Source organism: Pipistrellus hanaki, assembly GCF_964339955.1.
Source record: "Pipistrellus hanaki genome assembly, chromosome: 4".
NCBI lineage: Eukaryota > Metazoa > Chordata > Mammalia > Chiroptera > Vespertilionidae > Pipistrellus > Pipistrellus hanaki.
This window is the reverse complement of record NC_140506.1, coordinates 25856640-25881193: the sequence shown is the minus strand read 5'-3', so window position 1 is coordinate 25881193 and position 24554 is coordinate 25856640. Positions and strand designations below refer to the sequence as shown.

Here is a 24554-nt window from a genome sequence, read left to right as displayed (position 1 = left end):
TTGGAGCACTGGCTGTGTGCTGGCTCAGAAGGTCTGTGTGCAAGTGTGCACTTGGGTATATGGCTGAGAGCCTGCCTGAGAGTGTGTAGTGGTGTTAGTGAGTGCAGGAATACACATGTGTGTGAGTTGTCAGTGGTCACAGGGGAGATCTGGGTGTATCTTCAGGCTCACAGGAGCTCCTATAAGACATTGATTTTCAGTCAAGTTGAGCCCAATTGGCCACTGTTCCCTTTTTGGTTTTTGTCACAATGCACAGATGACCACTCACAGCAGTTAACACACATGTCAGGAGCACATCGGTTCCCCTCAGCCGCTCTGGCTCTGAAGACCTGGGAGAAGCTCTCGAGACTCAGGGAAGGTGGGAAATCGCCCCATTGTACACGCCTGGCTCACTCCTGGCTAGATTTGTCGCCACAAAAAAAAAAAATAATAAATAAAGGAAACAGGTTAAATAAATGTGGGTTTAGTTCATGATCTAATGTGACCATTAAAAATGGTGTTTAATAAGTGATGTTGAAGAATATTTAGTGACTGTTTATAAAAAGCATCTTTGAGATAGCTCAGCATAATCTCACCACTGTTAAATACACACAGACATCCCTGGGGATACACGTGAAAGTGTTGACACTGGTTATCTCTGTGTGGTTTAATCTTTGTTTCCTTCTGACTTTTTTTTTTTTTTTTTTTTTTTTTGTCTTTTCCGCAACGAATATGCAACACTTCGGTAACAGAAAACATGATTTTCAAAGGTTTTTTGGGTTTGTTTTTTTTTTTTGGCTCTTCCAATACAGGGTCTGAATCTGCCCCACCCAGCCTGCACCCTGAGTGCCCCTCTCTCCCCCCAGGAGACACGCTGTGTGGTGCTGTCCCACGGGACATGTGCAGAGGTCTGTTCTCCATAAACTGCCACCCGACCTGAAGAGACCACGGGCAGGAGGAAGCCGCTGGTGTTTGGAGTGTGGGCTGTGCCTGACAAGCTACTTGTCTTCACTTGGGGCCGACAGAAGCCTTTTGTCTGCCTGTGTTTGCTTCTGAAAAGCAAAGATATTTGTTCGCTTCCCTGGCTGCACGAAGTTCCACTCAGCGGAAAGTTGGTGTGGCGACCACAGCTGGCCTGGGATGTGCTGGAATCCCTCCAGTCTTGTAGGAAGGGGACTGCGGAGCAGTATGGGGACATACTGTGTTCCAGGACAATATTGACCCAGTGTTACTGAGTGCTCTCCAGTCGCAATAAATCACTCAGCACAGGTGCCCAAGGAGGCCTGGGTGCCAGGTTTGAAGTTCTGCTCTGCTTAGGACGGGCACCCTGCATAACCCGCCCTGCACCTCATCTTCTGGTCTGTGGCATCCCAGGGGATGCTACCAACAAGCTGTTTAAATCTGGGATGAGGGGTAGCAGGGGCGCCCCCATATACCAAGATGGGGGGAGAGAGGGTCACTCAGGGCGCAGGCTGGGTGGGGCAGATTCAGACCCAGAATGGGGTCTTTCCTAAATCCCGCAGATCTCAAAAGTTCCTCACGGCTGAAACCGGTTTGGCTCAGTGAATAGAGCGTCCGCTTGCGGACTGAAGGGTCCCGGGCTCATGTGCCATGAGCTTTCCGGGCAGCGAGTGCCTGGCTAGATCAGACCTCAGAAATCGCCGGGAAGTTGAGGACAGAGACGGAGGATGACAGGCCGCCACCGAGTGGCTACGGAGGGAGAGACCTAGGATTCCAAGTGCCGGGGTACCGCCCAGGACGCCGGGGCGAGGCTGGGAACCCGCAGAGTCCGGAGGTGGGGCGGGTCTCCAGGTGGGGCGGGTCCCTCCGGGCACGTGGTCTTCCCAAGGGAGGGCACCTCGCCCAGCAAGGGGCAGCGTTCCTGGGGCACCGTGGGCAGAGCTGGCCGGGGTCGCCGCCCCGCGCCCTAGGAGAGGCTCCAACTCCACCCACCCCCGTGGCCGGTGGCCCGACCCACCCGCACCCCTCCTCCCAGAGGCCCAGATCCACCCGCTTTGGTCCAGAGCCACCCCTTTCCGCCGAGTTCCAGCTCCAGGCCACGCCCACTAGGAGGCCCCGCCCTATCCCGACATGGCCACGCCCCCATGCCACCCCTGGGGCCCCTCCGCGGCCACACTGCGCAGGCGCAGGCTCGGGTCCGTTTGAAAGCATGGCGCCGGCGGGCCCGCGGCTGGTGCTGAGTGAGGACAAGATCTGGGAGAAGAGCGGCCTGTCGCCTCACCACGACCTGGGTGCGTGACGGCGGCAGGCGCGGGGCGCCGGCTGAGGGCGCTAGCTTCCCGCCAGATGGTCAGGATCAGGCCAGAGAAGGGCGGCACTAGGACCGCACGATCCGAACCAGGGTCGTGAGGGGTGGGGGTCTCCTGGGGCACGTGTGCAGAGGAGGGGGTGAGGGGTGGAGGCTGGGGATGGGGGGTCTGTGCGGGGAAGAGGTGGGGTGTGGGGGCAGGTGGTTGGGGGGGTGAGGGGGGGCGGCCTAACTGTAATGGTAGATTTGCCCATTTCTCCTTTCACTGCATGTGTTTCGGAGGTGTGCTATTTGTTGCAAACCATTTTAGGGTTTTTATGTCTTCCTGTGGGAGTGACTCTTGAAGCAGAATACTTTGTGGAGACATCTTGCCCCGATCATTTTCTTTGTGGAAACATCCACTTTATCCGATATTAGTGTAGCTACTCCAGCTGTACTTTGGTGTTCGCAGGGCATGTCTTTCCCCATCTATTTACGATTTTATCCTGCCTATATCATTTTATTTGAAATTACTTTCTTGTAGGTAGTGAATAGTTTGTTCATTTTAATGCTCTCTCACAATCTCTGTCTTTTATGGTGTGTTTAGACCTTTTACACTTAATGTAATTATCAACATAGTAGGCCTTATGTATGCCATTTTATTATTTGTTTTCTGTTCTTTTTTTTTTTTAAAAAAAGATATATTTTATTGATTTTTTTACAGAGAGGAAGGGAGAGGGATAGAGAGCTAGAAATATCGATGAGAGAGAAACATCGATCAGCTGCCTCCTGCACACCCCCTACCGGGGATGTGCCTGCAACCAGTGTACATGCCCTTGACTGGAATCAAACCTGGGACCTTTCAGTCCGCAGGCCTACGCTCTATCCACTGAGCCAAATGGGTTTCGGCTGTTTGTTCTCTTTGTTTTTCTTATGATATTCTCCTTTTCCTGCTTTCCCTGTGTTTACTTGAATATTTTTAGTTTTCTATTTTGATCTGTCTTTTATATTTCTGAGCATATCTTTTATATATTGACTTCAGAGAGTAAGGGAGAGGGAGAGAGATAGAAACATATCTGGTGTGTGAGAGAGAATCATTGGTGAGAGAGAACCATTGATCAGCTGTCCCCTGCTCACCTCACATTGGGGATCCAGCCCGCAACCTGGGTATGTGCCCTGATAAGCATTGAACTATGACCCCCTGGTTCCTGGTCCAAAGGGTGATGCTTACCCACTGAGCTATGCCAGCCAGGATGAGCATATCTTTTTGTGTAGCGTTTTTAGTGGTGAACATAAACTGAAACTTTATACGCAATTCTTGTTTTTGAGATTTTTTGATGATTTATTTTCAATTTAAAAAATAATGTTAAAATCTCACAATTTTCTCTCCTTAGCTGAACTTCAGTCATTATCTATTCCTGGAACTTATCAAGAAAAGATTACTCACCTAGGGAATTCTTTGATGAATTTAACAGGTCTAAAATCTTTAGATCTCTCACGCAACTCCTTGGTTAGTCTGGAGGTAAGTTTTAGGTTTGAGTTGTTTGTTTGTTTGTTTTTAAGGAGGAAGTTGGGAGAGGTTATTTTATTATTTTTTTAATCCCCACCCGAGGATATGCATAGAAATATGTAAGGAGATGCCGGGACCGGTTTGGCTCAGTGGATAGAGCGTCAGCCTGCGGACTGAAAGGTCCCGGGTTTGATTCTGGTCAAGGGCATGTACCTTGGTTGTGGGCACATCCCCAGTGGGGGGTGTGCAGGAGGCAGCTGGTCGGTGTTTCTCTCTCATCGATGTTTCTAACTCTCTGTCCCTCTCAATTCCTCTCTGTGTAAAATCAATAAAATACAGTTAAAAAAAAAAAAAAAGAAAAGAAATAGGTAAGGAGAGAGAGAAAAAACAAAACAAAAAAAACATCGATGTGAGAGAGAAACATTGGTCAGTTGCCTTCCGTATGTTCCCCGACTGGGGATCAAACCTGCAACCGGGAACCTTTTGGTGCATGGGATGATGTTAAACTATCTGAGCCACTCTAGTAGGGCTAAGTTTGTTTTTTACAGGAAAATTTATTACTATTAGTGGCAGTAGAAAGTATATTTATAATTATAATTATAAACATATTGTTTTATAATATATGTCTATAATACTTGTAAACTGTATACTTAATGATTTAAGTGTGCTGTTGTTTTTCTTGTGTTTACCATGAACTAGATTTCTTATGCATCACATTATATCTTTACTACTTTGCTGGCCAAAAGTTTTAACTCTCTGTTGCAGACAGTTGTATCTTTAAAGGAATAAAATAAAGTCCAAAAGACTTATGTGTGTGTGCGCCCATCACTTTCCATCCCTCTATCAGCTGTGTTTTTCTTCATCCACTTTCTGCACTGCGCCTCTGTTTATAGTCTGCCTCTTGGTGGCTGCAGGCCTTTGAATGGCAGGGCCACTGGTGCAGTCTTGCTGCAGGGACTCATTCCTGATAAGTAGTGAGAAGTTACCCAGGTGATGGCAAATGGTGTATATAGAGAGGGGTTCTTGCCTTGAAAGAAAGGCAGGGCATCACTGCCCTGGATCATGATACTTTCAGCGCCCCTGACATGGGGGTCAGGGGTCTACTCAGAGTCAGTGGCGAGTTCCAATCCAGGTTGCACCCAGTGCTGGCTCATCTCTCAGCCTCCAATCCTCAGTTTTCTAATCTGTGAAATGGGAGCAGTAGTAGGGCTTACCCTGTAGGGTTGTGTGCATGTGGGATGAAGTTATTTGTGTAAATCACTTAGCATGGTACCTGCCAACTGTCCTTAGTAGACACAACTGTTTCGAACTTCCCTGAATAGTCATATCACTGTGTTCAGGACAGAAATTGATAGACAAGAACACATTTCATCTTTATGCTCTTCCTGTAATGTAAGTTCATTTGTTAAGTTGGTTGATCACTTCCTACTGGTGGCCCATTTTTCTATGTGTTTTTGTTTTTTTTTAAAGAAAGCATAAACTCATTCAGCATTGTGTCCTGTTAACAGGGCATTCAGTACCTGGTTGCATTGGAAAGCCTCAATCTCTACTACAACTGCATTTCCTCACTAGCAGAAGTGTTCCGGCTCCACTGCTTGACTGAGCTCACGGACGTGGACTTCCGACTGAACCCTGTGGTGAAGAATGAGTCTGATTACCGCCTCTTCGTTGTGCACATGCTCCCGAAGCTCAGGCAGCTGGGTAGGTGTGTGCTCACACCCTCGCTCAGTTGAGACCTGACTGGTGTTTGGTACTGTCAGATCCATCGCACGTTGCTCTTCCCGAAAAGGGAAGTTACTTTCTCCTCTGATGGCATGAGTCCCTGTTTTACAGGATGTGTCTTGTAGGAGAGCCGCCTGGGAAAGTGGCAGGGAGCCCCGTGGCCAGAGATAATTGCCGGGAGACCAGGAGCACGGGCATGGGCTGGACTGCTCAGTCTCATTCTGGCTTCGCTATCTAGCTGTTTGACTTAGCCCCATTCCTGAACTTCTGGTGCCCTGTTTCCATGCATGGCCCCTGGGCATCGTCTCAGGCTCAGGTGGACAGCTGGATTCTACTGGTGTGGCCTCTACCTGGAGAAATACGGGACTAGAAGTTCATTGTGCCACACCCTCCCCCAGGTGACCGGTATTAGAGAGAGTGTTCTGTTGGCAGGTACCGCTACCATTTAGGCTTTTTAACCCATGTCTCTTAAAAATGGATCCCTGTGACAGCCTCACAGGCAGAGCTTGCAGGTTGCCAGCTGGAGAAGTCCATTTGGGAGGATCACACCCAGGGAAGCCACATCAGTGCCTTCCCACCTGCCTCACCACCCACCAGGAGGGGTCTTTGCCCTGAGCAGCGAGGCCACTGGCACTTCGGTGCTCCCTCACGACGCACTTCAAGGGGAGAGAGCTGGAGCCTGAGTCCAGGGTGCACTGACCATGCCGGTCATGGGGAAGGGAGGGAGGGGGCCTCAGACCCTTAGTCCTCTTGTGTGAAGGGTGGTGGTAAGTGCTGGGTAGCTGTGGTGCAGGTATATCTGATTGAAGGGTGTGGTCATGTGCCCCAGTGATCACAGCATGTCCCTAACCTACAGGCCCATTCACTTCTTGACGAGGCTGGGGATACAGTTTAGGCATCTCCATCTCCTGGGTTCTGATCTAATAATACCAAAGTGAGATCCACATCAGGCTAGCACTTGTCAGGGAAGACATTGCTCCACACCTGTCCCAGGTAGTAAACACCGAGCTGCAGGCAGACCACTGCCACTGTCCTGTCACTTCCAGCCAGTGTCTGTAGAAACCCATGTTCTGCTTCTCTTGGCTGTGAGTGAATGTGTGTACATCTCAGCAGCACATGCGTGTCAGCTTATCCTCTAGTTCCCTCTGCACTGCCTGGGCCTCGAGCAGGGCTGGGCTGTGGGTATGAATGACTGACTTCCAAAGGGTCAAACCTACTTTGAATTTCAATGCTTCATTTTAATTTTTAGATATTGGGAGGAATAAGTGCTTCTGTTCTAAATTTTGACTAAGTAACTTATAAATAGTTGAATTTGGCTCTTTTTCAGAAGCATTGCAATTCTTATGAGAAATGTTTGCAATCTTTAGTCTTAAATAATTTCTTTTGTCATAAAAGTTTTAGGTTCAGAATTGTATAATGTTTGTATAGAGAAGGGAAATGAGAGTCTTGCCACATGGGGAAGATATTTTCAGACATGAAAAAAGGAACGTAATTGAAATTCAAAGTCATTGCAGGACTGGGAGTTGCTGAGTAGAGGCCTCAGGCTCAGAGCACACATGGGACAGTTTACACTTAGCTCTCTGTTTCCCAATTCTGAGGATCTGAGGATCCAAACACTCAGCTAAGATGTCTCCTCTCTTTAGTGGGTTCAGAAATCTCACACCAGAGATTCTTAGTGTGCTCAGTGTGGTTCGAGACCTCGCGCAGCCCCCAAAATGTACATTGACGGGAGGGAGCCTAGAAGGAGGTGCCTGTGTGTGAACTTGTCTGTGTGTTTCTTTTCCTGTGGCAGTAGCCTGCCTCCAAAGCGGTGTCTGGAGAGAGCTTTGTGGGAGCAGGACAGTCCTCTTGGAATCAGCACTCAGCATCTGGTATAGCCACCAGAGCCCAGCACCCCTTTACTGGGTGCACTCAGTGTTTATGGGGCACGCTGTGGCAGGGTCAGCCCCGGGGGGACAGAGGTTTGGAATGAGTGGTGGCAGCCTGGTCATGTGTGGTGTGCTGCAGGGCGGTGATGGGGTGCCGGAGGGTGCACCTGCCTCATGGTGTGTTTGCTTCTCCCTAGATGACCGTCCCGTGAGAGAGAGCGAGCGGAAAGCATCCCAGTTGCATTTTGCTTCAGAGGAATCACTCGACTCCACACAAAGCTTCCCAGCTGTTTGCAGAGTTGGAAGGTATGAACACGAGTGGTGTTCAGATGTGGGAAGAAGGTGCTCAAGCTTATCTATTCATAGAATGATTAGAAGATATAAAGCTCTGTATTAACTAACACATGTTAATGTTTTTGTGCTCTGAACGCCACTAAAAGGGCAGACATGCAGGAAGAGGGAAGCAGAAATGCCCAGATACCAGCTGGGACTCAAGGAGAGAGGGGGACCGAGTCTCTCTCTGTTGTCCACGTTTTCTATAAATTATTTTTAATATTAAAATGTTTGTTAAACTAATACGTGTAAATAAATAGCATAGACTTGTGAGAGACAACAGTCCCCATTCCCCACTGCCCGGCCCATCCTCAGAGCAGCCACTTTCATTCACTTCTGTGATTGTCTCTGCTTCCTTCCTCATCCCCGGACAATACAAATTAATTGCCATTTCTGGGTGTGCACACTTGAAGCTGGGCCTGACAGCTGCCATAGCCCCTTCCCCATCCCGTAGTGACATGGGACTATGCCCTCCTGCATCTCTGCTCAAAGCCTGTGGCCAGTGCTCAAGGCTCTGCTCTGGTGGGGCTGTGGGAGCCCGTGCCCTTCCCCCTCTGGCCGTCTTCATCTTTATGTTTAATTTCAGATTGTCAGGGCCAATAGTATTTAAATGTTCTAAATCCATAAAGAGTCTTCATGCTTTGTGTATGGGTTGGTTCTAAAGGCAAAAGTCAACAAACTGTTTACATTTCTTATAATGTGCTAGGATTATTCACTCCTTGTACACTATTTTGTTTTGTCTGAAAAGGTGTACACTCCTTGTACACTATTTTGTTTAGGAAAAGAGGAGCTTTCTGAACTTCCGTTCTTGAACAAACCCTAGTGGGACTCTGCACATACTGGATGGTGTGATGACATCACCCTTGCTTTCCATCGCCAGTTGTCCTGCTGGGTCCCTCCTAGACCTCACTTTAGTAGAGGCACAAGAGCCATTTCCTGCAGTTACATAAATTGCTCTTCCCAAGAGCCCTGTGGCTGTGCTGGCAGTGCATTCGTGTCCCCGCAAAGGGTCTGCTCAGGTTGGAGCGACAACACTGAGTTGGCTTTTCTTTGCAGACTGCACCACTCCAGAGTTAAGTGCATTGACCCCTCAGCCAAGAAGTGCTTAGTCATGGATGCGGATGACGAGGCAGTCCTGAACCTCATTGCCGAGTGTGAGTGGGACTTGAGCAACCCTCCTAGGAGCACAAGTTCCAGCCAGAAGGAGCAAGAGGATGACTTCCATAATTCCCAAGGTACACTGCTCCACCCGAAGGCCCAGCGGGTCCAGCTTGCTCTGGGCACAGTTGTATTTTTTAGGAAGCTTACTTTTAAATATAGAACCTTCATGAAGTCCTGTGTACTTGTAAATATCAGTAATTTGGATTACAGAATTATAAAAGAAGAAGTCGTGTATTTGAGTATAGTCATACACTACATGGTGGTTTAAATTCTTCCTCACATCAATTACAATTGTAGGGAGGAGGTAAAATGTCCACGTGGGCAAGAAGGTAGCATGTCCTGTGGCTAGTGGAACTGACGTCTGTGTCAGCCACAAGGGGGTGTTCACTTAGCGTTAGGGAGCACTTAGAGCTCAGTCTAACGCGTTAGAACTTTAAACCTGGCAAGCTCATTGTGAAGGCTTCTAGTGCATGCATGAACGTCCTTACTTTGCCAGACACTCTTTTCCATTGGGACTTTTTATAAGCTTTAGCACCATTTCTTCTTCCATTATGAGTTTCTGAGAACTTTTCATAAGACAACAATGGGTTGAGGTGTAAGTTTGAGCTGAAATCCCAGGATTCACCTGCTGGCACAAGAACATCTGCTCCTTGGGTATCCTTGCCAGCTCTTAGATTTCCAGTCTTTTTTATTCTGGCTGTTCTTCTGAGTAAATATTAATATTTAATTATGGTTTTAATTTGTATTTCAGTAAAGTCCAGTTTATCAGTTTTTTCTTTATATGATTTGTGCTTTTTTTTTTTTTTTTTTTTTGTGCCCTGAAAAAAAAAATCTTTGTCCCATGCTCATGAAGATTTTCTCCTGTGGTGTGTAGATGTCCGACGGTTCAGTGTTCAGGTCTGTGCTTCTCCACGCTTAGAGTGGATTTGTGACCGTAGTGAGCGGTGGGTCAGGTTGTCTCCCCTTCACTTCCACCCCGTATCCAGTTGTGCTAATGCTACTTGTTGAAAATACTGCCTTTTGTCTCATTTAATAACCCTGACACATTTGTTAATTCAGTTAACCTGATCTCTCCCTGGGTTCTGGATGCTGTTTTATCTGTCATCATGTCTGACTTTGTGTCGATGCCACACTGTCTTGACTCCTCAGCTGTATAGCGAGTGGTGGTTGTTCAGTGTCAGTCTTGCACCTGTTAGCACTGTTTGCAGTGATTGCTCGACTCACTACAGGTTTAGCGGTTGCATTATTGTTTTTTTTAAAAGTATTTTATTGATTTTTTTTCACAAAGAGGAAGGGAGAGGGATAGAGAGTTAGAAACATCCATGAGAGAGAAACATTGATCAACTGCCTCCTGCACACCCCCTACTGGGAATGTGCCCTCAACCAACATACATGCCCTTGACCAGAATCGAACCTGGGACCTTTCAGTCCATGGGCTGATGCTCTATCCACTGAGCCAAACCGGTTAGGGCAGCGGTTGCATTATTAACTCTCTCAGTCATCTTTATCTTATTTAATTGGTACACTTAATAGATATACTACACTGTTAGAAGCTTAAAATGTAATTTTTAATGAACTAAAACTTTTTAAATGTTCTTTAATAAAATAGAATCCAGACATCTGGTGAGTCCTCACTTAGTCCAGCACCAGTGTGGGGACTCCATAAAGAAGGGCCACGAGAAGAGAAAAAGCAGCTCCAGAGGATGTTGTCCAGAAAAGAGGCTTCAGAACCAGTTCTGTGGAGAGCTCCCGCCCCAGCAGGGAGACCAGCCCGAGACCTGCTGCTCCTTCGGACATCACGTGCACTTTCTCCCACTCCCAGGTATCTCACGCAACAACCGCTGTTGACTCCTTAATCCGGGGGGTGGGTTGTGGTGATGGCCTGCCCAAGTTGCCGGTGGCCACTACAGAGCAGGGTATGGTGTTGAGTCCAGGTAACACACACCCCTATTATATTCTCTACTTTCATTGACCTGTTACTTTCACCTTATATCCTGAGACTTCGTGATGATGCTGTGGTGTATGGGTGCACAGGACCTCCATTTCTGTTGATTGTCAGAATTCATCATTTCACCTGTTCACAAAGGTGCATGTGCTTGACCTTTAGACCTCTTTATTGACCTGAAGTCCTTGTGAATTCCCAGAGTGAACTCAGAAATGCTGCCACAGCAGAATAAGGAAGTTTCATATCTACATCATCCAGACCCCCTAAGTCAGCACTGACCACATTTGCGCTGTTGTACCCTTGTCCCCTCCCTGTCTGTGTGCATGTTTCTATGTGTGCATGTATAGATGTATGTGTGTCCATATGTATGTATGTACACTCTTTGTTAGCAAATGTGGGCAGTGCCCCCTGAGGTAGGGAGGGTCCCAGGAACTAAAGTTAACAGAATCTCCTAAAGGAACAAATTGTTGAGCCCTCTCTAATTTCCAAATTTTTAGGTTTTTACTCAACTTTGTTAAACATAATTTTGGCAAGAAAACGTATAATCATCAGCCGATTAATTTGTTAAAGTTATTATTCAGTCTTGTTATGCTGATGGATTTCCCATATGTGCACACACAGTGCATGCACAGGTATACCTGTGCCCAGAGAACTTGGTCTGATGAGAGTTGTGTTCTCATCTCTGTTATAGACTGCATAGACATAGAGAACTCAACCTCCTCTTCTCAGACGTCAAGTTTGTCAACACAAAAGGCGTTAAATCCTTTGCCTGGTATGGAAAAGTACCGGAAGCGAAGAATGCCCGGAGGGAGATTCCAGGCCCCTGCAGACCAGGAGTGTCTCAGCTGCCTGGAGGAGGGTCTGAGCAGGCAGACTGGCTCCGAGAGCAGGAGCGAGAGGACCTGTTCTCACCTGGAGATCAGGAGTGAGAGGACCTGTTCTCATCTGGAGTCGTCTGAGTCTGAAGAGCAGAGGCCCCACAGCACGAGCGGTGCCAGGGAGGTGAGCAGAGAGCTAAGGATGCCTGGATGTTCTAGCTGAGGGGCTGCTGTGTCTTCTATTTTCAACATTAACTCTGATCCCAAGATAAATACAACTGTTCAATGCATGTTTCATTGGTGTTTGTCACCTCTATTTTGCTAGAAATGTGCTTCCATGCATTTTGACCCGGACATGGCAGGCTGGCTTCCCAGCTGGTCCCTGCAGGCTGTGGGTCAGAGTCTGCTTTTACAGAGGGCCTGGCTGTCATCTGTTCTCACTGTCTCACTGTCTGGATTGAGGGGAGGAAGGAAAATGGGATGTGCACAGGCTTTTCCAGTCTGCCAAGGGATAGCACCAGGGGCAGAGCTGTGTCGCAGATGTGCATTCTCTCTGTGGGGTTGGGACTTTATAGGAGGGGTGCTGCCCAGGGCTCCCTCTCCTCTTGGCTCACAGCTATGGCCTCATGGTGGTCGTCCTTATGGAAAGGGCACCACCCATGCTCCACAGATGGAAGACAGAAATCTGTGTGACTGCACTGTGTCCACCCTGAAGACTTTGGCTCTGTATGCATGTCTGTCACCCTGGCCCAGTATCCAGATTCAGATTCTGCTGGAGGTGTTTGAGCCGAACACTCACTGGGCTGGTCTCAGCCTCAGTTCTAGGCAGCAAGGAGCCGGGCCTTACGGCTACCATGCTGACCAGTTATAGGATATGGGCTGTCCCGCCCCTGATGTGAACTTGGGCCGAGCAGTGCTCCCTTGGCATGTGGTGTTAGAAGCCTTGTGTTTCAGGAACTGTAAACCAATGTCATGGTTTTGTTTCTATTGCAGGTGACTCCCAAACTGCTCTCAGCTGTGCCACCTGGGAAGGCTACCCTGGAGGTGGCACTCCTAGAAACACTCCTCGACCTGGTGGACAGGTACTGGAGTGGCTGCAAGTCCCTGCATAGCAACGAGGTGTTCCTGGGTGAGTTGGGAAGGGACAGCCAGCTCATCAGTTCAGAGCCACGTGTAGGCCCACCCTTTGGGTAGCATTGTGTCAGTGGGTACTTGCTCTCCCATGGGGTTCTGGGTTCCTCACATGCTGCACCCTCATCAGCTGTCACTGTGGCTGCTTTGCTGCAGTGAATACCCTGGTAATGGCCTCTCAGTAACTGGGGGACCCCCTGAGGAATAGCTTTTGGTTTTCCTAGCCACTGGCTTTGGTGTTTGAGGAGATGCCTCGTTGCCTGGTTTTGTTGGAAGTGCCATTCACAGGGATTTGGTTCTCTTGGCTTTGTTTTCACATGGGGATTTGGAGAGGTTAAAAAGCTAATACTGTCTTCTTCCACCTGGTATTTGCCGAGATTTTGATGGAAATTAAATTTTGATGAAAATTAAATTCTGAGGTTCAGGAGGACGGCCCCTCCCCGAGAGTACTTTGGTTTGCTTCCACCTAGTGCCTGGGTACAAGAGCACATTGGGAACCCCATCACCCAGAGTCAGAATGTGAAACAGGGTGCTGCATCCCCAGTGAGACCTCTCTTTCCCCTCAGTCTCTGCAGGGCTATGTGCAGTGTCCCAATTGGAGTGGGGACCTGCCAGCCCTCTCCTTCCTGAGAGACCTTGGGCCCTGCTTGAAGCTGCCATCCTAGCCACACCAGAGGCTCCTGAGCACTTCAGAATCAGGATGCCCCAAGAATGCTGATCCCATAAATCTACGCCCTCTCGTTAGGATAGCAGCAGGGCTGTTGAAGATAGTGTGCTGGGGCGTTCAGCCCAGTCTTCCTAGTTGTAGCCTTCTCCTGAGGGGTACTTTTTCTCTAGAACAAAACATTTTTCTGTTCTTTTCTGCCTCTCATCCTTGACTAGATGTAAAACAGCCTGAGTGAAGGTAATGTCAATGGTACCCTCATCCCTTTGCCAGTCTCCATGCCTATCTGTGTTTTTAAGGCATGTAGTGTGTGTTATTCAAAATGTGCTGAACATATTTTGTTTACACAATCTCTTGTCATAAATGCAATAATAATACTTGATTTTTACTTCTAGCTCAGGCAAGACATATTTTGTCATCTGTTCAAGATTTTACATCAACTCAGGACAGTTCAACAACTGCGAGTGAAGAAATCAACTACCTGACTCTTGAAAATAAATCTTTGCAAAATCACCTTGTTGAACAACAGCAGCAATATAGTGAGAAGATGAATGAGGTTGTGTCGGAGCTCAACAACACTAGGAAAGAGATGGTGAGCCACGCCCCTCCCATTTCCTTTTGTTCACAGATAGGGTGAAAACATTGTTTTGATTTCACACACTGAGGGGGGATTCTCCAGTCTGCACTTCCCTTTAGCTGCTATCAGGCTACAGCACTGGGGCTCCTCTTCCCCTCCAGGATCGCAAACCCTCCCCACAGGTGTTCCCCACCTGGGGAACTCTGGCCTGACTTTGTAACAGCTATTTGCAGATGGAGGCATCACCACTTCTCCCAGCTCTACCTCTTTTGACTGGTTGCCTTCTCTTCTAAGAAAGGGTTAGTGAGAGAAAATGAAGCTGGGCTTACAGTGGGGTTTTTGTGGCCCCATGTTCCCTGGCCCAGGTTCCCCAGACCTCTGATGAGAGAGGTTTCACTTAGCTGTGTGATCCTTGGTTTCTTGCTCCTGTCCTGCTTGCAACAGCCACAAGACCCCAGGTGTCCTATTGGACTTGAGGAAATTTCCACCACCAGGTGGCACCAAAGGGCAACCAGTGCCAGCACAGCTGGGCCTACTAGTTGATCCTAAGATGCGCTTGTCTTTTGTAACCTCACCATAAGACCATCACACAGAAATGTCTACGTTAAAAAAGAAGAAAGATATCAAATTTACAACCTAAATTTAAACCTCATAGAACTAGAAAAAGAAAAACAAAGTAAACCCAAAGTTTACAGAAGGAAGAAAATAATAAAGATCAGAGCAGAAATAGAGCATAGAAAAGCAATAGAAAAAAATCAACAAAACTCAGTTGGATTTTTGAAAAAATATATATACAAAATCAGCAAACCTTTAGCTGGACTAAGAAAAATAAGAGAGAAGAATCAAAAATCAGAAATGAAAGAGGAGACATTAAAATATATGCCTCAGAAGAAAGGACTATTATGAATGATTATATGCAAACACATTAGATAACCTAGAGCAATGGATAAATCATAGAAACATGCAACCTACCATGATTGTATCAAGAAGAAATAAAACCTGAACAGACCAATAACAAATAAGGAGATTGAGCAGTAGTCAAAAGGCTCCCAAAGAAGAAAAGGCCTGGCCAAATGGCCTGACGGCTGAGTTCTACCAAACATTGAAAGAAGAATTAATACTGAGCCTTCTTAAACTCTCCCGAAAAATAAAAGTAGAGGTAACACCTTCAAACTCCTTTCATGAAGCAGCATCACCTGATTTCAAAGCCAGACAGACACCACAAGAAAGAAAACTACGGGCCAGTATGTTTGATGAACACAGGTGTAAAAACCCTCAATAAAATACAAGAGAACTGAATTCAGTATCACATCAAGAAGATTATTCACCATGATCAAATGGGATTTTCTCCTGGAATGCAAGGCTGGTTCAACATATGCAAATTAATATACCACATTAACAGATTGAAGGTTAAGAACCACACTATCATCTCAACAGGTATAGAAAAAGCACTGGACAAAGTTCAACATTTACTCATGATTAAGAAAAATAACATCTCAACAAAATAGGTAGATAAAGAACATATGTATATACAACATTTATTCACCCTTTTTAAAAAAAGGAGATCCTGTCATTCTCAACAACATGGATGGTCCTTGAGGTTAAGTGAAGTAAGTCAGGCAGAACAAACTGTATGATCTCACTTACATATGGGATTTTAAAAAGTTGGAGGGAAGCTACCTGCCCAGGTGGACCATAAAGGCCTGGGATCTGCCGGTACTCTTGCTGTGGCGACCATGGGGCCTTCCTGGAGAAGGAAGGGCTCGAGCAGCCAGCCACTACATCTGTTCCCCTCAGCACCAGCACTGTGGCTCCTGTTGAAGCACACTCCTCACTGGAGAACGTGGGAAGCCCACCCCTCACCAGGGAACATGGGAAGGTGGGTGCTCCCTTGTAAGCTGGACTACCCCTTTTCCTGTCCTCTCTGAAGGACACAGGCCTCAGCCTGCTGACAGAGGAGATGCATGCATATAGTCATGTGCCACACAACAACATTTCAGTCAATGCCAGCCTGCACATATGACAGTGGTTCCATAAGATTATAATGGAGCTGAAAAGGTCCTATCACCTAGTGATGCCATAGCTGCCCTGATTTAGCAAAAAGGTTGTAAAAATCACCAGGGGTGTGGTGATATGGGAAACAGCTTTAACCAAGGTGTGCCTGAGGATGACATTGGGGAGCTCCTAAAGGTGGTGCTGTAGGACTGACTACTGAGGAGTTGTTGGAACAGGAATAGGAATGCATAGCTGAAGAAGAAGCAAGAGAAAAGGAGAAGATAAAGAAGAACCCCAAGAAAATTCACAGTGAAGGGTTAAGCAGAAGCTTTTGCAGACTTAACAAGCTCCTTAAAAGGTTAGAAAACATGGGCCTCAACACCAAAACTTTTTCATTTAATAGAGAGAATGCTCATGGTGCATTGTCTGCTTACAAACAAATTATGACAAAAGGAAGCAAGCTGAGCAAACCACCCTGGTTGTATTTTACAAAGAGTGATGTCCTCAAGTAGAGCCTCAGGCAGGTCCTTCAGGAGGTGTTCCAGAAGAAGGCATTGTTATCATAGGACATGACGGCTCCATGCTGGTTTTTGTTCCTACAGAGCTTGTGGGACAAGATGTGGACATGAACAACAGTGATACTGGTCATCCTGACCCTGTGTGGGCCTGATGTGTGAGTTGGTGTCACAGTTTTTAACAAAAATGATTAAAAAATAAAAACAAACCAAACATATTTTTTGCAAAAAGGTCTATTAAGGATATAAAGAAAAAATATTTTTATACAACTGTACAGTATGTTTGTGTTTTAAGCTACGTGTTATTATAAGAGTAAAAAAATTTTAAAAAATTTAAAGTTTATAAAGTAAAAAAGTTATACTAAGTTAAGGTTAATATACTATTGAAGGGAAAATATTTTTTGTAAATTAGTGTAGCCTAAGGCACTGTGTTTATAAAGTCTACAATCATGTACAATAATGTCTTAGGCCATCACTAACCACTCACTCACTGACTCACCACAGCAACTTCCAGTCCCGCAGGCTCAGTTCATGTTAAGTGCCCTACACATGCATACCATGTTCTCTCTTATACCATATGCTTACTGGACTTTTTTTGTGTTTAGGTATATTTAGTCCCACAAATATTACATGTGTTATAGTTGCCTGCATTATCCAGTGTAGTAACATGCTGTACAGGCTTGTGGCCAGTGAACAGTGGACTGTACCATCTAAGTTTGTGTACACAAAATGACAAAGCACCGCATTTCTTAGGACATATCTCTGTTGTTATGTGACAAATGACAGTACAGCTTTTCACATTGTGATTCAGAATTCTGATATGTAAAAGGAAACTATTATCTGGTTATTTCAAAGGATTTTATTTAATTTTCTATATGCATCTTGTTGGAATTGATTTGTCATTTTAAAATGTATTGTTCTGTGACCTTAGGATGACATGAGAAAACATTTAGACAGAACTTTGGAGGAGAATAGTAGCTTAAAGTCTCTCCTGTGCAGCATGAAAAGAGAAGTAAAAAATGCAGATGCTTCAGCTGCGTTAAATTTGCAGATCACTGGTGAGTTTATGGTCTGTTTGGGACTACTACTTGGTGAAATGTACGTGTTCAAACACTCATGAAACTTATTTTAATTTATTACCAGAATTCAGAACCAGCAAATAATGTAAAATGGGTATTGGAGCCCACACCTTTGGGTGGTCTGAGTTGCTCTGGCTCATGAATGATGCGCATGCTTGCCCATGGCATGCTCAGGTGTATCTGGAAAGAGAGCTGTGCCTGAGGGAGAGGCGCCTTCCTTGTGGGCTCCGACAGGTCCTCACTGCTCCAGTCCTCTGACTCCTTGGGAGCTCAGGGATTATCCCGTGGCTGTGGCGCCATGGACCATGGTGCCAGCCTGTCTGCCCCTGGCATGTGCAGGGCACTAGCCTTCTGCTGTCCCCGCAGGCGCAGTGGCCTTTCTCCTTGTTCACTGTGCCTTCCAGACCCAGATCATTTTCATTTTTCTCTCTTCACTTCTTTGATTCTGTTTTGCCATTTTACAAAAGTCCACTCTCAGTATCTCAGGTTCAGATACTGGGCTTTAGAATGAAGAGGTGTTGGTGGTATCTGTTTTCCATGGTAACTTTCTCTGGATGAAATGGGGTCTCTTGAAAGTTTTAATTTCACTGAAGAAGGACAGGTTGAGCATCTTTTCCCATTCTCGCCTCTCAGGGATCCAAAGGCTTTTATTTAAAGATTCAGATAGTAACTATTTCAAGGCCTTACTTGTGGCCTCTGTCCCAAGTACTTACTGTGGCCTTTGTCACATGAATGCAGCCACAGAGAGTTGCCCTGGTCTGTCCTTGTCCATTGTGTTTACTGGGCTAATTTATTGAGTGGTAAGAGTTGTTTACAGACTTCTTTAAATTATTTTTAAAGAATAGTTTATTGATTTTTAGAGAAAAAGGAAGGGAGAGAGAGAGAAACATCAATACAAGAGCACAATATAGATCAACTACCTCTTGCATGTCCCTCACCAGGGATAGAGCCCACAATCCTGGCATGTGCCCTTGACCAGGAATCTAACCAGCAGCCTCCTGGTGCCCTGAACGATGCCCAATTAATTGAGCCACACTGACTAGGGCTGAATTTTTATTTTAAAAATTCCCCCTTTGTATCTTCTGTTTCTTTGAGATGTCATTGACATGTTCGCTGCTCTTGTGGTTCCTTCTAGTTCAGACTTTATTTTGCCTTCTTGCCTGAGCTCAGCCACCCCCTTTCTAACGTCGTCTGATTCTGATTTTAGTTCATTCTGAAACCGTTGTGGTTTTTTCTGTTCTGGGTGTGGCTTTTGTTGTGCTCATATCATAACTTGTGTGAGGTTTGACCTCAGTACATCTCTATTGTTCATTGTCAAGTGAAGTCTGTTCTTAATTTCTAGAAGGAGCAGGGCAGACAGCTACTCGAACTTCAGATAAATATGGTGGCTTCCTTTGCCCTGGACCCCGCTTCATCTGTTTCTCTACAGAATGGCCCTGTTCTAGAAGGGACTAGGCAGGTCAGCCCCAAGGGGTCATGGGTGCTCCAGCCCCTTCAGACCACAAAGGACACCTCCCACTCCACTCATTAGAAGACTGAACCCCCTCATACCAGCCCTGTTCCCTCGTTAGCCTACAAGGATTTCCCAGGAAAACGGGAACTGGGAGGTGCTCTGTCCTCAGGTCAGCTTCCCCGCTGCTGAGTGCTGCACCCACACAGACATGGAGACCATGCAGGGCTGTCTTGTTAGGGGTCTTGAGGCTACCTTATCACCAAGTGCTATAATGTTGTCTGTGGGGTTCTGGTCTTGTCATCTAGTTAGTACACTTGGTGTCAACTAGTGTAGGGTTCTGAGCTCTGACCCATGCCACCACTGCCCTCTTCCCAGAGGCTCATCATGCCCTCTAGGGAGGTTTGGATGGACACAGATTCTGAGTAAGGTTTTCTTTTCTTTCATTTTTTTAAATATATTTTATTGATTTTTTTTTTTTTTTTTTTTTTTTTACAGAGAGGAGGAGAGAGGGATAGAGAGCTAGAAACGTTGATGAGAGAGAAACATCGACCAGCTGCCTCTTGCACACCCTCTACCAGGGATGTGCCCGTAACCAATGTACATGCCCTTGACCAGAATCGAACCTGGGACCTTAAGTCCGCACGCAGACCGACGCTCCACCGCTGAGCCAAACCGGTTTCGGCCTAAGTAAGGTTTTTACGTCCAGATGCAGGAGGACGCCCTCCATTGCTGGGGTGATCATTGTGAGAGGGACCTGCTGTCAGTGTTGGCATCCCTTTGCCCATTACCTTCCCACGCTGGCTTTCTCAGTGTCAGTCTTGTGGTTTGGCAGTGGCATGTCTACATGTGGAGTTATTTGTATCCTGGTTATCCTCGGTTTGGATTTAGGAGCCCATAAATAGTAAATTTCTCCTCTGACCCCTCCTTCCTTGAGAAGGAAACTCAGAGAGAGACAACACCCTATAGATGGAATATAGGCACATGCTCTGTCATTGCTGGACATGGGACCTGTGGTCACAGTGGGTCTAATCGCTGTCAGTCGCTTCTCCTGAAATCCTCAGGCCCTCCCCTTGCCAGAGCTTGACGCCCTGTGGAAAAGGGCTCCTGAGGCCTACCTCTGTCATCACTCGCCCTCCACAGGGGTGGGTTCCTCGGAGATATGGCAGGGCAGATCCCTGCAGCTTCGGCCCCAAGGAGGGAGCCAGAACTGGGTCCTTGGGTAGATGTGGCTGAACGTGTTCACCCCTATCTTTGAGTTCCTTACAAAAATTGATCTTTTTCTAAGCTATATGCTTTTTCTTGTGTCCCAGGTGCAGTTTAAACTCTAGAATTGTTTTAATATTCACAATTGTACAAATGAATTTCACTAAATAGTACTACTTATTTTCTTTATCAGGACTTCAAACAAATGTGAAGAGGCTCTCGGATGAAATTGTGGAATTGAAGCAGCACCTTGAACATTACGACAAGTTCCAGGAGCTCACGCAGATGCTGCAGGAGAGCCACAGGTACGGGCGAGGACGGGAGTGGGGCGTGGCGCTGAGGCAAGGGGGGGTCCAGGAGCTCACACAGGTTCTGCAGGAGAGCCACGGGCTGCGGGGGCTGTGGAGCTGAGCAGTGGAGGGTGCAGGAGCAGCAGCTGCTGGTAGCCAGTGTTCTGGGCCCACATGTGTTGCTGTGCTGACTTGGCACTTCCATGAGCTTTTCTTTTGCTGCAGCATTCTGAGAGGTGAGGGGCATGTGAGTGATGGTGAGTGATGATGCGGGCGTGTGTTCCCTGAGAGGTGGGACTGAACTGAGACTAGATGGAGCTGCAGAAGGAAGGAAATGAGACACAGTCACGGTACAGGGAAGAGGCAGGCAAGGCACGGTCACTCCCTGGAGCCCTACGGCCCATCTGTGGCAGGTCACAAGGTGTTGGCACCGTGGGATTAATGTGGACAAGGCAGGGTGCAGAGCCTGTAAGTGCAGTCGAGTGGGGTTCACAAGGAGGTGTCCACTCTGAGCCTCTGCCTGGTCAGTGGCTGTTTCTGTGGTCCAAGCAAACCCGTGCTTGTCAGTGGGGAGACCTGTATGGAGAAAATGGCCCTGCTTTCGCCCATTTCTTATGATGCCCCAAATGTGCTTGAGTCATTGCTAACCAGGTGAGTAGGGAACTTTGGCAAAATATAACAGCACTTTCTTTCTGAAGTCCCCTCTATAATTAAAAATGGTTAACAATATTTAAAAATGAAGATTTTTCAATTGCATATTACATTGTTACAATGTCAGGATTTTTTAGCGGGTCCTTTGTATTTGACTGGGAATTAGAAATACTTCAGTGTTGTGTCTTCCCTAGAATAGAACATTGTTTTGCTGGCCATAGACTGTGACAAGTCTTTTCAATAAACCATGCATGGCCAGAGCATTGAGGGATCCATCATTCATGCTGAGGTGGATCCATTCCATGGATGCTGCCAGTGCTTGCAGGGCAGGTGATGCCTGAGGGTTTGAGTCAGACCTGGTCCCACCTGGTCTGGAGGCAAGAGGCAGATGGGTAGTTGCCAGGAGAGATCAGGAGGGGACAGGTCTGAGGGGGCATGGCTGGGGCATGTGGGGTCAATAGCAGGCTTGGCCAGGTGAGAGAGGATGCTGCTGGAGAGGACAGCAGCAGAGCTGGGACATGGCTGCCCTGTGTTCTCTCCAGCTCCCTGGTCAGCACCAATGAGCACCTCCTGCAGGAGCTGGGCCAGGTGCGGGCTCAGCACAGGGCCGAGGTGGAGCAGCTGCACTGGAGCTACAAGGAGCTCAAGAAGACCATGGCTCTGTTCCCAGGCAGCAGCCCCCGCCTCAGTGGCTGCTCCAAAACCTGACCTTCCCAGTTGTATGGCATGCACATGTGTTTTCTTTACCTGGCGTACTTGTTGATGAGAGTTGTTTCTCCTGTTTGCAGTTGTCTTGTGAGTTCTGAAATATATTCAGGGCCCTCAGCTCACTTTGCTAAAATATTCTAAAAAGACAGGATTAATCCAGGCCATTCACATGTTTTGAGACAAAACACACTGACATGTTTTAAGACAGATTGTTAATTTTTCATCAAATGTCTTAAGATAAAGAAAATCTTGTGTTTTTCTGCCTAATGTCAAAGAGAACTATGTATGATGATTAAAGAAAAAAATTTATTGTATAATAAGCAGTTCTTATTTAATAAATGAATACATTGTTCTAAAAAGTGGCTCTTCATAAATTATAACTGATTTTTATCATTGAATTATTTTATAAAACAAGCTATGTTGGTGAGCAGAAAAAAGTAAGTTCTGGGACTTAATAAAAGTAATGTTTATAATGTGGGAAACATAAAAATAAAAATGTTTTGTGATATTAACATCCTACAGTAAAAATATCTACCCAAGTTTTGGCTCTCTTTTTGCTTACAGTGATTTTTGAAAATTAGGTCATAACGCAGTATAAAATTATATTTTTTAGTTTGAAAACTTTATATCATTTAATATTCGCTTTCTTTAATAAAACGAAGTAATTTTTTTAGAACAATGTTTAATTGAGGAAGAAGAACGGGTCTTGGAGAAGATGCTGTGTGTAGCTGTGCGGGCCAGGACTCTCGGGAAGTCAGAGGGGCATCAGGTCTCCCCCATGGAGGGGTCTCTGGGCTTCAGGCGTCCTTCCATTCACCTGTCTGTCTGGTCACGGTTGTGTCCAGAGCATCAGTTTTTATACTTAGCCAGGAAATGTGTTATACCAAAAGTATGGGGGTGGAATTCCTTGTCATCAGATCATTTTTAGACTTATTTATTGTTAATGTGGTTAATTACAAAATTTCTAATGTAAAAATCACCTTAAATTTCTGGAGTAAGCACAACTTAGTAATGATGGGTTTTCTTTTACAGATACATTGTTATATTTAGTTTGTTAATATTTTGTTTAAGAACTTATACACCATTTAATGTTTAACTTTGGGTAATTTAAATTCTCTGTTCCTCGATTTCCTCATTTGTAAAATGGGGTAACACTGGTGCCTGCCTTATAGGTTGCTGTGAAGATTAAATGATTTATTATAAGTGTTCTAGGACAGTACTGACACATAATAAGCATGATGTAATCATTTGTGTGGTGGGCCACTCTGGTCCTTCCTGTCCCTCGTGACCTTGCCAGCTATGTCACAAGATCAGGAAGCCTGTTTCTCTTCTGCTGAAGAGACCTCTGCTTGACCTCAGCTGGACTTCTTGTGAATGAGAAATAACTTTCGTTGTGTCTAGTCACTAAGATTTGGGAGGTTTTCCACTATAGTTTGTAGTTATTTACCTTACATCATAGAACTATGCAGGCTTTCCATTTCTTTTTCAGTTGGTTTTCATAAATTATGAATCTCTAGAAATTTGTTTCATCGCCTAACTTTCAAAATTTTTGGCATAATACTCAATTTTTTAATATCGTTTTAATAGCTTCAGCATTTGAATTTGTGTCCCAATGGCAGAGATGCAGAGGCAGTTGTGTCCCTTCAAGTAAGACCTTGTTGTGCCTATAAGAGATGACTGCCAACTGCTGGTGGCCTGGGCTCTGTGGGGCCTGGCCCTCCTGCCATGGCGATACCCTCAAACAGGCTGTCTCCAGAGAGAGACCTTGTTGGGCTGGCGAGACTTTGTCAAGTCTTCATTGTGGCCTGGAGGATTCCCTGCTCTTGTGTCCTCTCAGTAAGATGCCAACTGCTCAGCATCTGCTTCCTGTGCCCAACACCCACTCCGCTCGGTCATCGTCTCCCTGGTTGTTTGAATTTTATCTCTTCATTAATCCACCAGAAGTTGGTTGAGTTGACCAGTCCTGTCAAAGAACCTGCCTTGGTCTTCATTTCATTTTCTGCTCTTCCCTTTCCTTTTTAGCCATGCTGAAATAAATGATACACTTGGCTTAAAAGCATTATTCTATCCATTTTCCTGTTCTGTGATTCTATTGCTTTATCCTCTAATGGAATTGATATATTTTAGTTTAAATCTGCTATTTAAACTAAAATCATTTTGTGCTATTCAGTGCCTTCTGTCAGTTTTTCCCTTGCCACTGTTGCTGTTTTTAGATTTTTATCATTTAGCATTTCACCTCTACTAGTTTGGAAGCCATGCATGTTTCAGTTGTATTTTTGCATGTTCATATTTATTTAATCAGCTCTTTCATGCGCATTTGCTATCATACAGCAGCCATGATCATGGGGCCCCCCCAAGGATCCCTTTTGGCTCACATGCGATGCTCTTTAGTCATTTTAATGAAATATTGTTAATCCCACAGAGGATATTTATATAATTAGTCACTATGTATTTGTAGTTATTTACTATTTATTCTTTATTTCACTTTCCTTTCTCACATCTCAGACATTACATCTGCAATCACTTTCCTTCTGCATTTGTAGTTTCTATACATGTCTACTGGAGGAAGTTCCCTGTTATAATCTAGTAATGCCTTTATTTTATCTTTATTTTTTGAAAACTGTTCTCTGGGCTGGGATTTCAGATTGGCAGTTATTTGATGATGGCCTTTCTGTTGGGGCTGCAGAGTTGCTTGTAATGTAGT

General features: G+C 45.9%; 1 protein-coding gene across 2 annotated transcripts; it reads left to right on the top strand.

The window, feature by feature from the left end:
* Nucleotides 1-2103: 2103 nt before the first annotated feature.
* On the top strand, nt 2104-24311 carry CEP72 (centrosomal protein 72). 2 transcript variants are annotated; one of them, XM_084880610.1, is made up of 12 exons: nt 2104-2231; nt 3622-3749; nt 5246-5438; nt 7525-7633; nt 8717-8895; nt 10431-10643; nt 11458-11768; nt 12578-12713; nt 13775-13971; nt 17398-17524; nt 20395-20506; nt 21685-24311. In XM_084880610.1, exons 1-12 carry the CDS (start codon nt 2150-2152, stop codon nt 21848-21850), a joined length of 1953 nt encoding a protein of 650 aa, XP_084736736.1. In that variant the 5' UTR covers nt 2104-2149; the 3' UTR covers nt 21851-24311. The 2 variants fall into 2 exon arrangements, with proteins under 2 accessions (XP_084736736.1, XP_084736737.1); XM_084880611.1 differs by lacking the exons at nt 2104-2231; nt 3622-3749 and having other exon boundaries at nt 5254-5442.
* Nucleotides 24312-24554: the final 243 nt, after the last annotated feature.